This window comes from Crocodylus porosus, unplaced genomic scaffold, assembly GCF_001723895.1.
Source record: "Crocodylus porosus isolate Cpor-Errol unplaced genomic scaffold, CroPor_comp1, whole genome shotgun sequence".
In the NCBI taxonomy this organism is placed as follows: Eukaryota; Metazoa; Chordata; order Crocodylia; family Crocodylidae; genus Crocodylus; species Crocodylus porosus.
In genome coordinates, this window is record NW_017728947.1 from 68,094,049 (window position 1) to 68,108,069 (window position 14,021).

Sequence of the window (14,021 nt, forward strand, 5' to 3'; positions counted from 1 at the left end):
CTCGTACAAAAAAGGCAACTAACGAATCTCAACATGCATTTTAGATCAATTTCCTCATCAGACATCCTCAAGTAAAACCATAATAGATTAATAAATTTGTAATCTTACGTGTATGTTGGTTCCCAAATACGTCTAAGTTTATCAGATTTAACACTGCCATTACAGGAAAGCTGCAGTAACTTCTGCACATAGTAAAAGATGGTAGATCGGAAATTTGTTAAGGCTAATTCCACTTCCCGAGTTGTTCCAAGACCTGAAACTTTCAAGGTCAGTGCTAAACGGGGGGATGGCATACACTCAACTTCTTCCAAGAGTTCTGAATGAGGTGTACCTGTAGTTGAAATATCATTTGAGAATCAATACAAAACATAGGAATCCTGCTTTAGATGTGCTTTCATGTTTGTAAGAAAATATATATATTTCGTATTGAATGTCTACTTCTTAAAGATATAGTATCAAGGAGAGTACTAAAAACAGGTTCTCACCTATGTTACAGCAGTTTGTTGCTAAAAATGAAAGAGTTCTTTATGTCTGTTATTTTTTTAAAAGTTTTTTACTTCATTTTTTGGCTTTAACAATAAAAACAGACGTGTCAGTTTTATTTTTTTAGTTAGTTTAAACTTCTAGGTACTCCCATACTAACAAAGTAGCAATGACTTGACAACATCCCACTAAACTACTGGATATACCCACATTTCTCCCACTATCTTTAAAACACGCTGCTACTGCACTAACTACTTACAAGTCATTCATATTAAGGATAGCTCATTTACTACAGATGGAATGTAGGCCAAAGTCACAAGCCAGTCAAACTGGCTTATGGCACGCACACAGTGGTGGTGGTGGATGGGTCGGTTTCTCCCTGGAGGGATGTGGGCAGTGGTGTGTCCCCCAAGGCTCTGTCCTGGGACCAGTACTGTTGAATATCTTCAATGATTTGGATGAAGGTATTGAAAGCACCTTGTCCAAATTTGCTGATGACACTAAAGTATGGGGTAGTAAACACACTGGAGGGCAGGGAGCAAATTCAGGCAGATTTGGACAGACTGGGGAAGTGGGTGGATCAAAATAGGATGCAATTTAACAAGGATAAATGCAAGGTGCTGCACCTGGAGAGAAAGAATCTCCAACACACCTATAGACTGGGGGGTACCATTCAGAGTACCACAACAGTGGAAAGAGATTTCGGAGTCCTGGTTGATGCAAAAATGAACATGAGTCACCAGTGCGACAAGGTAATAAGCAAGGCTAACTGCACTCTTTCTTGCATCAGCAGGTACATCACAAGCAAGTCTAGGGAAGTGATAATTCCCCTCTATGCAACATTGGTCAGGCCGCAGAGGAAGTACTGTGTCCAGTTTTGCACGCTGCACTTCATGAGGGATGTGGATAACCTTGAGAGGGTTCAGAGGAGGGCTATTCGTATAGCTGAGGGCCTGCAGGTAAGACTCTATGAAAACAGACTGAGGGACCTGAATCTCTGCAGCCTCCACAAGAGAAGGCTGAGATGTGATCTTGTGGCCGCCTACAAACTCACCGGGGGGGTCAGGGGTGGTTGTCAGTGGGGAATAGGTGTCTCTCAGGGTTACCAGAAATAATGGCCACAAACTGAAGAATAGATTTAGATTGGACATAAGAAATAAATTATTTATGATAAGAGTTGCCAAAATATGGAATGGGCTTCCAAGGGAGGTGAGTTTTCCCCTTCCTTGGAGGTGTTCAAGAGGAGATATTAGACAGGCATCTGGCTGGGGTTACTTAACCCCAGCACTCTTTCCTGCCTGAAGCAGGGGGTTGGACCCGATAATCTACCAGGTCCCTTCTGACCCTAGAAACCTATGAAATCTATATCCTTTCCAGTAGTGGGCACATAATGTAAATGAGTGCTAAATGGGGAAAAAGGACAGGAAGAGACTTAACTGCTGTCCTGTTTTACAAGTTAATCAAACCTTCTGAACTTTCAACAATACCTGGTGGGGGAATTTCTAGGTCTGTCGTCTGCTGGACATTAGTACGACCTGGCCTTGGGTCAAAGGCAGGAACCAAAGCAGAAAACTGACGTTTCAATACATAGTCATCATCCCATGTTCTTCTGCGGCCACCTTTGGTTTCATACTCCTCTTCTTCCTATTAAAAATGGTTTCATAAAGAAATTATTTAACATGATCCAAAATAAAAAGACTACGGGAGAACAGCAATATTAAAAAGAAAAACAGAAGATATTACTGCTAGTGTACAATTTAGTGGACAAGCAACAACCAAGAAAAATGCAATAAATCTACCTTCCCTTTTTCCCCCCCCTTCAGTATACTAAACCAATACAAAGGTACTCCTAGTATGCCAATATTGGAGGTGACTGATGATGTGTTTTATCGAATCAAACTAAACTGAAAACAGTTTTAGGTGCAGCTTGTTCACCTGAATGCCACAGTGGTTCATGTGTGTAGTCTGGGTACCTCACATCCTCCTCATTCTCTACAGCTCCTCATGCAAGCTTTAGCTCCCAAGATGAACTGTGACTCCCCAGGACTTGCTGACATGGCTCTACTATAATTATATTGAACTAAGAGCAGTGCATCTATGCTCAAGTCAGAATCTGATCCAGAACAGGATGGGAACATGAAGCACCACAGCAGTACAAAGAAATACAGGTTTATGACAACCAAGCCTAAACAAAATGCATTTCCAAACAAATGTGCCTTCACTTCCAGATCCACAAAATAACATTAATATTTTGACTGTGCACCAAGATGAAAAACAAGGTGTCAAAATAATTTCTTGTGGAACAGACTTTTACTTTTTACAAGCTCTAGCAAATACGACTACCTTATGGCTCGTCTAAAATAGGCAGAAGGCAAGGTAGATTTGTACCTTACAGACTGACTAAGTCAGGAGATGTATAGCACAAACTTTTGTGAGCTTGAGTTCATTTCATGGCCTTTAAATTAATCAGCTCCTTAGGGAGGAAGTACAATTTAATGCTTATTAGGACAAAGCACTGGAATTTAGGAGCTCTGGGTTTCTCTGACCTAGATTTAACTCTTTCCATGTCAAAAACACCATTCCCACAAGTGCAAAATATGGTACCTTGTCATTTTGGTAAACTGCTCTGAGATTTATTTTATTTTTTTTAATATTACTTGTTACATCTTTTTGTAACTACAAATGACCCTTCTGCTTCCAAGAACCTTCCATATAACATAATAGAGAAGACAAAGTAATACAATTATAAGCACTTAAAAGTATATCTACACTGCTAAATTGGTACAGTATATCACTTCCTGAACCAGAAGTAGTATAGCTAGGTTTGCATTGCATTGTCTGGGCTAATTAGCTCAGCCTTTCAGTACTGTGGGAAACCAGCTACCTTACTGCCAGTTCAGGAGGTAGTGCGCCCAGAGCAGGACTTGTGCTTCAGCACAGTACTGCCTGGCACAAAGCCAGAGATACAGACACACCCACAGTGAGCTATGCAAAGCTTTAACTGAAAGCACAACCCTAGCAGGGTTTCTTTTGTTTTAATCAGATTTTAACTAAAAATATTTAAGATAGCATATGTTAAAATCAGCCATAAGAGGGAGCTCATAATACAGTCCCACAAATATAAATGGATTAATATATGCAATGGAGGCCAAACTGTCCTAGTTAGGTGTTTACAGCATCTAAGTACAGGTGGCTTGATTTACAGAACAGCTGAGCCTGCATAATCATAATGCAGTTAAGGAAATTTTGGGTGCTCAGTACACCTGTAAATGAACGTACTGAATTACCATGTCCCATAAGCAAATTAAGGGGAAATTCAGAACTCCGAAGTCTCTCTTTTTAGTACTTGAAGCATATATGCTATCTACCTCCTTTATTGCAGTCCAAGCACTCACAGAATTATAGACATTCCAGCTACCACAGAATAAAATAGGAGCACAGAATTAGCTATAAAATGAACTATGCAAGACATGTGGTAGGCTGTATTATTTTTCTAAAAGATATCTAAAAACATGGAATTATTGCACTGTTCCCTACATGTCTAAGTCTTAAATTCATGTTGAACCTGTCCGTACAGATTTCAGTAGCCCAATTTTTAAACTGCGTGTCATTTCTTGGCTATATTAAACTGATGAGCTATACTTTGCACTGGCCATCTACCGTTTTCCAAATTAAAGTTTAACATGCCAGTTTTGGCTGAGAAACTGCCTTTTTTCCCCCCTCATGAGACACCACTGCAAGTACCTGAGCTATTGCTCTGCTGGAACAAACAAACAAGGACCTGATGGTAGGGCATTCTTTAAACATCACCAACCCTGCTCCTTGTTCCATAGCAGACCAAGATAGATAAGCTTCAAGGCCTGCTGAGACCTCCATTTTCCCCCATATTCACTGCTAGTTTCATAAGCTACTTATGTTTATATGTTGTTGCTGGCATAGCACACTGTCAGCATAAAGAGTTTTTGCCATTCTACAAAAAATTTGAAGGGAGCCTAGAAAATTGGGACAGGTAGTCTTGTATAGTTATTATAAAACTAGGTTTAAAGGCTAGGAAGTTAAAGCCCCATAATGATGGCATACTTATGGAACTGCTGCATATTTTTTTGGACTAATTTCATGAAGTGAAAGTATTTGTTGGTAGAATTGATATACACTATACCATAACTTCCTCGTATTCCTGGTCTTCTTGATTGTCATCTTCATTTTCATCATCTTCCTCATCTGGTTCAGGTAGATCCTCATCGTCATCTAATTCTGCTAACAGAGTACTAGCCCGACAGCTATCTAGAAAATCTATATACAAGAAAAAAAAACAAAAACAAACGAACAAAAACAACAAGACCTAAACACGAGAAACTCTTAAGGAAATACTTTTGAAAACTGAAAGTGAGGAGGAAAGAATGACAAAAGGTTTAATTTAATCCAGTGAACTATTATGGAAAAGACAGCTAAAATCTTTTCAAAGAATACTCCAATGTGAAAAAAATAAAAATAAAAAGGTAATCACCTAAGAAGATCCACATGGAAAGGGAACAAGAGAGCTTGTTCAAGGGACACAGTAAAAACTAGAAGTTTCTAACAATTTTAACACCATGTAGAAATGTTTTCGCTCGATCTGAGCCTAACCAAGGATCCTGGTTTTCTCTGTTTAAAAATTGCAAATTCTCTGAAAAAACCCAAATTCTCCAATTAAAACCCCAAAAAATCTGTGATTAAAATGAAATGTTACTATGTATACACGCACACACACCTATCAACTGAACACAATGTTTTACTGATATATTTACAGTTTTAAAGCAATTTGGAAGCTTACCAGCATCTCAGTCAAGTACCTAAAACTTTTAGTATTTGATTTTGGGTTTTAAATCAGATCCCCCCTGCCCCCTTCACTCCCCAGGATGCAGGTCCAGGCCTCTCACTCCCCACCCACAGCCCCCTAGGTCCTGCCAGTGCCCCTTACTCCTGGTGGTGTCCCCCACTCCCCCATCCACAGCCCTCCTGTCCCCGCCCCCCACCCCAGCCCTGCCAGGGGGGACTCCAGCTGCCAGGGAGCTGAGTACACAGCCTACTGCCCCACCAGCAGTGCCGGGCACAACTCTGTACCGCCACCCCTGCTGCTGCTGGGCATGCAGTGGGTGCTTTGCCAGGACAGTACAGAGTTTGCAGTGGCAATGCTTGCAGTGTGGGCCCTACATCTGCCCCTGCCCATGCATGCATCTGAGGGACACGTTCCCCTGTTCCATTCCCACCCCCCCCGGAGTGTGCTTAATGACAGAGAGAAAGCCCCCTCCCACCCCCAGTCCCCTGTCCCAAATGAGCTGCCTGCAGCCCTGTCCCACTCCCTGCTGGGGCCCTGCAGCCACACGTTGCAGCCCTGGGCCCCAAACCCCACACACTGCCCTGCTGGGTAGCAGCCCCAGACCTGCCCAAATCCCTACCCCTCCACCAGAGATTTACCTGCAGGAGCTGGTAACCATGTGCATATGTGAGCACACATATGCACATGGCACCCCCTTCCTGATCACCTTCCTCCCAGCCCCTTACTAGCTGGAACTCTGCCAGCCTGCAGAGAGCTCTTCACAAGGTGGAAAATCTGTGGTTTTTTAGTGAAAAGGAAAAATCCACCTTTTTTCCCATTTTTCTGTGGGGAAACAGAAAACCAGATCCCTAATAAGAACACAGGAAAATATTTTTTGATTTACTTTTATCAGGCAATGCATCAAGCATTTAATAACTTTTCACATGCTTGGTTTCCCTGTCCGTGTGGATCTCTTACAATTTAGAAAAAAATACAGATCATCATAGTAAAACCACAAAAAATGATATAAAAGGAGTATGTGTATTTCCTTCTGCTACTTGAAATTTGTTAAAATGGATAAGAAATTGATAGTGTACCGTTAACTAACAATGTGTGCACTGAACTATCACAAACAAAGAAATGGACTTCAAGTGAACAGTATTTGTCCGCAATCTTGTTTAAAAAAAGGTAAGTTTATAATGTTTTGACAAGAGCCCTAGCATCTGTACATAGCTCAGTAATCCAGCAAGCACGTACTAAAGGAAGTTTTTTTAGCCTACTCTTAGTAAGAAAGTCAGTCCTACTTGGAGCAAACACAGCTGAAATTGTTGTATGGATGGATATATATTTCCACGTATCTCATGGAGCCACAATCTGCATTGTTCCCATTACTCCTACACTGACTCTAAAACTACTATCTAATCAGTCTCTCCCACTAAGTGCAGTGTGCTTCAAGCTATTTGGTCAGAACATAAAGCCATGTCAGCTCAATATCTGAGTGAGACTTGTTCCATTTGTCATCATAGAATCAAAGAAATTATAGGTAGGAATGAAATATTCAGACAACTTTACTAATAATTTACTTTAATTCAGTGCCCATAATATTAATAAGAAACTTTCCATGAATTTCGATACATATCGGATTAGGCATAAAAACAAAAAAACTGCTCTCTGTGTTCTTTATCGCTTTACCTAGTTTAGCTTTAAAGAATTCTACTGAGTCAGCTTTTATGCTTTTTCTGCAGAGGCTATTCCTGGTCCAAGAACTCTCTATGTTTATGTTTTTGGGCTGACATTTAACTTAAATTTTCTTTTACCTGGTTGCATCTTTTTAACTCCCATCACTCCCTTAAATGACTTTAAATTCCCCTTCTTCCTCTCCATAGTTTACACCTTTCAAACAACTGTTTGCCCTATCAACTTTAGAGATCACACAGCCAAACCACTGCATATCATCAGCAGAAGTTTTACTAATATATTTATTTATAGAAAGATCCTCCCATTCCCTTTATCACCGTTTTTAAAATTTGTTTAAACTGCTCCAACCTGCCATTTTAGGTGCAGTGCCATATCATTCTGTTTTCATTCTCACAATAATCAAACAGAATGACATGGCACTACACCTGAAATGGCAGGCTGAGATTCTGCATACCTCAGTACCAGAGAAATTTAAAAAACCCCAAAAAAACCAGAATGATAAAGGGAATGGGATGATCTTTAGTCTATAAATAAATAAATAAATACAAATACACCTCCCCCCCCGCAATATCTATAGCTCAACACGGCTTTACAACGCACAGGAAGAAGTATCTGTATTATAGTAACAGACCTATTTATTCAATATTTAGGTATTAAACCCATTGTCCTGATCCTTCAAAAAAAATCAAATAAGACACTTAACTGCCTAAAAAACAGCTTTGACAAACATATGGGAAAGACTGACAGACTATAAAAAAATCAAAACACTTCTATTAATGTCAAAATTATTTTGCAAGAACAAAGCCTAGTATAACTAGTGACAGATGAACAGCTCAACTCTAGCACTTTTTAGTAAATAAATTACTAAGTGAAAAAATGATCACAAAGAAAGAAAAGAAAAATAATGAATGGGAAGTCTGATTATGTTCATTTAAAAATGAAACTTACCATATAAAGAATATTCTGCCTCCTGACCTGTATCGCTCTCACTAGATGTTGATGTTAGGCTAGTAGTTAGAGTGTTACTAAGTGACTGACCAACAGATAAAACTGTAGTTGCTGTAGCTACATTGCTGCTGCTAGTAACACTGGATGTAGACATGGTCACTGTTGATGTGGTACCAGTTGTAGTCAGATTAGGAAAACTTTGGGCACCCATAAGAGGAGAAGCTATAAAGATATGGTAAGATAAAATAAATGATTTGAAGAGTACAATTTACATGCATGACTCCTGTGCTTAAAAATTGGGTGGTTGAAAGTCAATATGTAAACGTGTCATTTTACAAAGAAGGATAACAGGCTTATCTGAAGGGGATCCCTAAACAAAAAGCTGTACATATTATTTTGTTGCTAAACGGGGTGTATGCACAGCTTGGAGCAATCCCTCTCATGGACACTTATAATTAAGCATAATTCTATTTAATAAATCCCAATGCCCAACAATGCCTTGAAAATCTGTTTCATTTTGCTCAACACAGTTACCAACACTGGAAAATTTGTGGAATAGCTACTGATACTGTAACTTGCTACTGATACTGTAACTTCCCATAATCTGATCATCCAGTTTAATCTTACTTGACTACTAACTAAAACCAATAATTATTTAGAATTACATAGGGAAAAAGGTTCCAACTGAAAAAAAGCCATTAAGAACCGAAAAAAGCTTTGGAACAGCTCATTTTGGGGCATTTTAGAAGCCTTACAGTAAATCTTAACTTCACATTTTGTCAGTGGGTAACATTTATTCATTCATATGAACAATGTGCCTCTATCAGAAATCCTGTGGAAAATATAACTTCACTTCCTTATTACGTTTGGAATTTCATCCATAATTTTACATTAAAAAAAAGTTTTACGGCTTTAATATTCCCTAAAAAAAGGAAAACAAAGACGCTAAATTGTGACTACATACTCAAATAAAAATAAATACACTAAATACATTTTACTTTAAAAGTACAATGATGCATCTAACAAAGTGGAACATCCTGTAATTACTTGCATGCTCAAAGTAAAGCATGTGTATATGTTTGCAAGATCAGGGCAAAAGCAGAAATCTACCTTGCTGCATACTGTAATTTCCAAAAACATTAACCTTCAATTGGAAATATAATCTCTATGAAGTGGGTCATATCCAAATTGGAAATTTAAAAAAATCACTTCAATAAGTGAGGCAAAAACAATTTTAGATACTGTTTTCAAAAGGGACCCAATCAACTTAGCACTTCAAAATTTTTAAATGTGCTTTTGATCCAGTTAACTAATTGAAAAGCTCAGGAAAAAAATATTCTTCCAGTTTGTTTTGCCACTGTATTTGATCTCTTTTTGGGTATAATAAATTGTATTGCTTCCATTTCACTCTAAGTAAATCAGTTATTACCTCCTTCTTTGTATGGATCTTTAAATCAAAAACCACTGGAAAAAAAATTTAAAATAAGAAAACATAAACACAAAACTAAAAGGAGTAAAGCAGACAGGTTTAGTACCTGAAAACAAATTTCATACTTTTTGTTAAATGGACTAGATTTTGAGGATGTTCCTAAGGCCCCTGAACCAAATAAAAACAAAACCAAACATTTTTAGATTGAAAAGAAGCATAAAAAAAACTCAAACCCAAATATTTTTAAGAGAGTCTTAAGTGCATAAAATAGGGGAATACATAGGTATTTTCTAACCCATAATTATAGAAGAAATATTAAAAAGTGCCAAGGGAATAATAAGGAAACAAAAAAGTCAACATTTGCTAACACATGCAGTTGAAACAGGTCTCAGAAAAAAGTGGTCAGCTCTCAGATAATCACTGTGCTGTAATCTGATGAATGTTGATATTTAAGTGACAGCTAAGCTGGTTCCCAAGGCCATCAAATCATCAACTGAGACTTCAGACCGACTTTTTCTGGACAGGCCTGTAAAAACATTTTATGTGAATACTAAGGCTTCTATTTAGCTATGAACTGGTCCAACTTTGTTTTCTTTATTCAGTTTACTTCCTGGTACATCTTTAAGGCAATATATTCCATTTGCTGCTTTCACATATGATAGCTAATAAAATAAATCCTCGTTTATAAAGAATTAAAAAAATAAGGGAAAAAACTGGCAACTTTAGGGGCGAGTTTGTTTGCACTTTGCATCACTACTTCATTACTAGCTACAAACTTGCTTCATTGTCAGTTAAGAAGCTAGTGAAGTGTGTGGGATTAAAATACACTGATATTGTCAACTCTATTTCACCCTGCAACACAAAATGACAGTGTATTTCTATTCTATAAAATCAAAAATTGGAAAATCTTCCCACCTCTCCTTCCTTTCACTTACATTTTCCTGCCTCAAAGTGTTATTTTCCAGTAGAACCATAAGACTATCTAGCAAAAGTGAAACTCACTGTATATCACCATTAAAAAAATAACAATTACTGAAGGAAGAAGCAATCCTTTTATTGTGTAATCATGTACCTATTGGGGGAAAAAAAAGCAATAAAATCCTAAGTACATATAAAAATGTACACCGAAAGGTACATATTAAAATATGAAACAGTTGTTGCTTCCAAGTTAAAATGTCTTCACGTCTCTAAACTTCCCCATTTGATAAAATAGCAAGATACTAAATTTCCTTCACGTAAATTACTATAGTTGACCAAATCCACAGAAAAATCATCTGAGTTATGTAAAGTACTAAGTCAGGAAGGAGCACTCTAGCAGTTCAGAAAAATGAGCTCATTCAGCAGTGATTTATTTACTTACCAAGCAATGAAAAGGTTTTAGCATAAGACTGAGATTAAGCAAACGCAGAGTTCCACTGAAATCAACGGAGCTACACACATACTTAATATTCAACATATGCATAAAACTCATTTGTTGGACCAGAAACTTAATTATGACAATCTTTGTTAATAATATATGTGATCACACACTTTTGACTATAGCTGGTTTTACCATTATATGGAAAACTAATGGAAGTTTTAAAATGGATTTATATATTGCAGTGATTGGTTTGTTTGTTTTTTTTTAAGTAAGTCGATTCAGAGTATTCAGGAAATCCTGCATGAATTATACACACGCCTATGCATGTACATCTGTGATGGATTTCAAAAGGCAGTCTGCAAAATTAACAGGTCTTAATTTTTCCACCCTCTTCATTCATGTCAAAGTAGCAAATTTTCAAATTTACATAACAGGAATCAAGTTTTCTTTTTCAGAAAATAATGCAGAAAGAGCAAGGACGCTTGATACCACCATAGGTATCAATTAATAAAGAAATAGCAAAAGGCCATTTCCCAAATAAAATGAACTTCTACAAGTTTTACAAGCTCATATATAGCAGGGATTTAGGTAGTTAAAATTCCACACTGACATTTAAAAAGTTTAAAAGCTAAAAAAGGACATCCTTCTCCCTTCCTCTTGCATGAAGCACCTGACTTCATGCTGATTAAAAAATATATATGTATATAGCTTACTTACTTGCAGTGCTCATGACATTCCTTCCCAAAGTATTAGTGTTGTTATCACTGCTACTTCGACTTAAGTTCATGTTGTTTGTGGCATTGGTTCGTGCTATATTGGCTACTCTTCGTACAAAAGACTCCAAGCTAGATGTTTCTCGTGAGGATAAGTTAGGAACACTTGCACTGGAGCTCATCGGTGCCCCAGCAGCCAACAAGGAACTCACTGACAGTCTATTACTTGCTGAAGAGCTAAGTGGGCGTTGTGAAGTTGCTTCTTTATTGGTCAGTTCAGATACTGAACTAACATCAGGAGAGCTCACGCTAACAATTCCCATGGAGATGGCACTAGACTCCCCAGTGGCACGTATTGAATTATCAGGACCTAACTTCCTTTCCGCATTTTCATTTCCCATGTCCGCTGTTAAGGTGCTGGTGCTTGCACTGGATGATGACCCTACTTCAGCTTGAGGCATGCTATCTGCAGAAGACAGAACAACGATTGGCTCATGGACGTCAGTGCCTGAAACTATATTTTGTTCCATTACACTTTCTGATCTCCGCTCCATTTTGGTCGAACCCAAGCTGATGTCGCTGCTACTGGCCACGCTACACACAGAACTGCTGCTTCCTTTTCTACTTGAGGAGCCTGCAGCAGCAGTCGTCTTGTCTGGACAGTTGTTTTTCACCAAGCTGCTCCATGACTGCGCTGTGCCTGAAACAGTGGATGAAACAGGTTTGGGTGATGCCGCTGAATCAGGGTCGTACCCTGGTGCAAGCTTGAGGTCAAACTTTCCTTCTGCGCCCATACGGTAAGAGTTAGAGCCACCAGCATCCCAGGTGACATCAATCCAGCCTGGAAAGGGACAGGAGTTTATGAGACCCAGCAGAAAGCAGACAGGAGCGTGTCAGACAGTAGGCTCCACAATATGGGATCAGCTTTTCAACAGGGCTGCATTTTTGATTTACTAAAATTATTCACTAATTTTTAATGCCAAATAAAATGAAAAGTTTTGGATTTAAAATAATTGGGTAATTTATTAAAACTAAAGTTGGCATGCACATGCCATGATCAAACTACTTGAAGGATATGAGAATCCAACCAAAAATATTTGCTCCAGGATGTAACTTGGCATACTAAATTTTTGTGGCATCTTCTACTTTAAAATTAAAAAAAAAAGTTTCAAATAGGCAAGAGTTCCAAGCCCAGTTGTATGTTCTTTTGAAAAATCAAATGTTCACTATATCTGAGAAGCAATATAATCTTCCTTAAGTTAAGAAAATGCAAAACCAAAATTTTGAAGTTATGATTTTTGCACACTATATTTCTCTGAGGAAACTGCAACCATTAGAAGAGCATTATAGATCTTTTTGGTTTCTTAGAAGTGTGTAAGAAAAAACATCTTCAAGATACAAAATGAAAAAGTTAAAATAAATGGAAGTGTTTGGGTCTTTTTCATTCTTGAATTTTAATTCAAAATAATGAAATTCAGGGTTTTTACTGGTTCAGTAATAGCATAGGCCTATCCTGTATTTCTTACTTTAGATAGCCTCAGGGACTTCCACAGTAGTACACAAGCAAAGAACATGTCTGGAGTTAATTTACAGGATTGGATTCTGGCACTATAAAAGTAATTGGACAATTGTTTTTTTAAATAGGGATCCAACTTCTCAAATCATTTACTGGATGACACTTGAAATAGATTTTATTGTAATATGACTGTAAGAAAATAGAAAGATTAAGATGGTCACTTGATCCATAACTTACGCACAACAGCATGAAAAAGCAGAATGCCAGTCTTCCGTTTCATTTTTTTGCCAATGTAAATGTTTCCCACATTCATAAAATGTATATAAAGTTTCTTTTAGTATATATTTTACTATATGTTAAGTTATAATTAAGCTTTTTACTGCAGTTTCAGCTGATCAAAAAAACCCCTTTTCTGAGGTTTAATCGCTGCCTATCATATCATGTGGAACACCACAAATCTCTCAGGAGCAAATGCCCATATTTGTATTAAGTAACAGATACAAGCCTTGATTAAGAATTGTTTGTGAACTGTAGTTAGCTCCAGAAGTTATGTTTTCTGGATAGAGCATGACAAAAACAGCACCTGACAAGGACAAAAATCTTTAATGTAAGCTAAAACCAAGTTTTCGAACAAAATACAAATTTCACAAATGATTCTCAATCTTGGCCAGCAAAATCATTCTGGGAAGAAAGTTTTAAAATAGATTAAAAATCTTAAGATCTGAAAAACAGCTATCAAGCTCTCATGTTAGCAGCTTCATAAACCATGTAGCTTTTGTGTTTTAGGTACATATTGATATATGTCAAAGGGGGGGTTATACTTGGGCAGTTTCAATTAAGCTCAGGCTGTAACTTCACATGCTACAGAGAAATTTTAAATTTGTTCTTTTATCTCTGTAAGTAGTTAAGGATTTCAGATGGCTTTCTTATTAAACTGTATATGCAACTAAGGGAAAAGACATCTTAGTTAAAACAGGACTATTACTTTTATGGAAGTTTGGAGTGAATATCTTGAAGAAGCATTTTTGGGATTTCCCCCCCGTAGGTCCTTTCCTATACTTTTTTTTTTTTTTTTT

The 14,021-nt window shown here is 37.6% G+C and overlaps 1 protein-coding gene across 5 annotated transcripts in view; it reads right to left on the bottom strand.

Moving 5' to 3' along the window:
• The window catches only part of HECTD1 (HECT domain E3 ubiquitin protein ligase 1), a 90,279-nt gene that overhangs the window by 19,037 nt on the left and 57,221 nt on the right, over window positions 1–14,021 (bottom strand). For 2 of the 5 annotated variants that reach the window (XM_019551234.1, XM_019551231.1), the window contains exons 24-28: window positions 11,434–12,270; window positions 7,928–8,149; window positions 4,643–4,776; window positions 1,971–2,127; window positions 109–331 (exon numbers count right to left, since the gene is read on the bottom strand). In XM_019551234.1, coding sequence (XP_019406779.1) covers window positions 109–331; window positions 1,971–2,127; window positions 4,643–4,776; window positions 7,928–8,149; window positions 11,434–12,270 — 1,573 coding nt within the window. The remainder of the gene's footprint in view (window positions 1–108; window positions 332–1,970; window positions 2,128–4,642; window positions 4,777–7,927; window positions 8,150–11,433; window positions 12,271–14,021) is intronic. The other 3 variants (XM_019551232.1, XM_019551230.1, XM_019551233.1) reach the window with 2 other exon arrangements.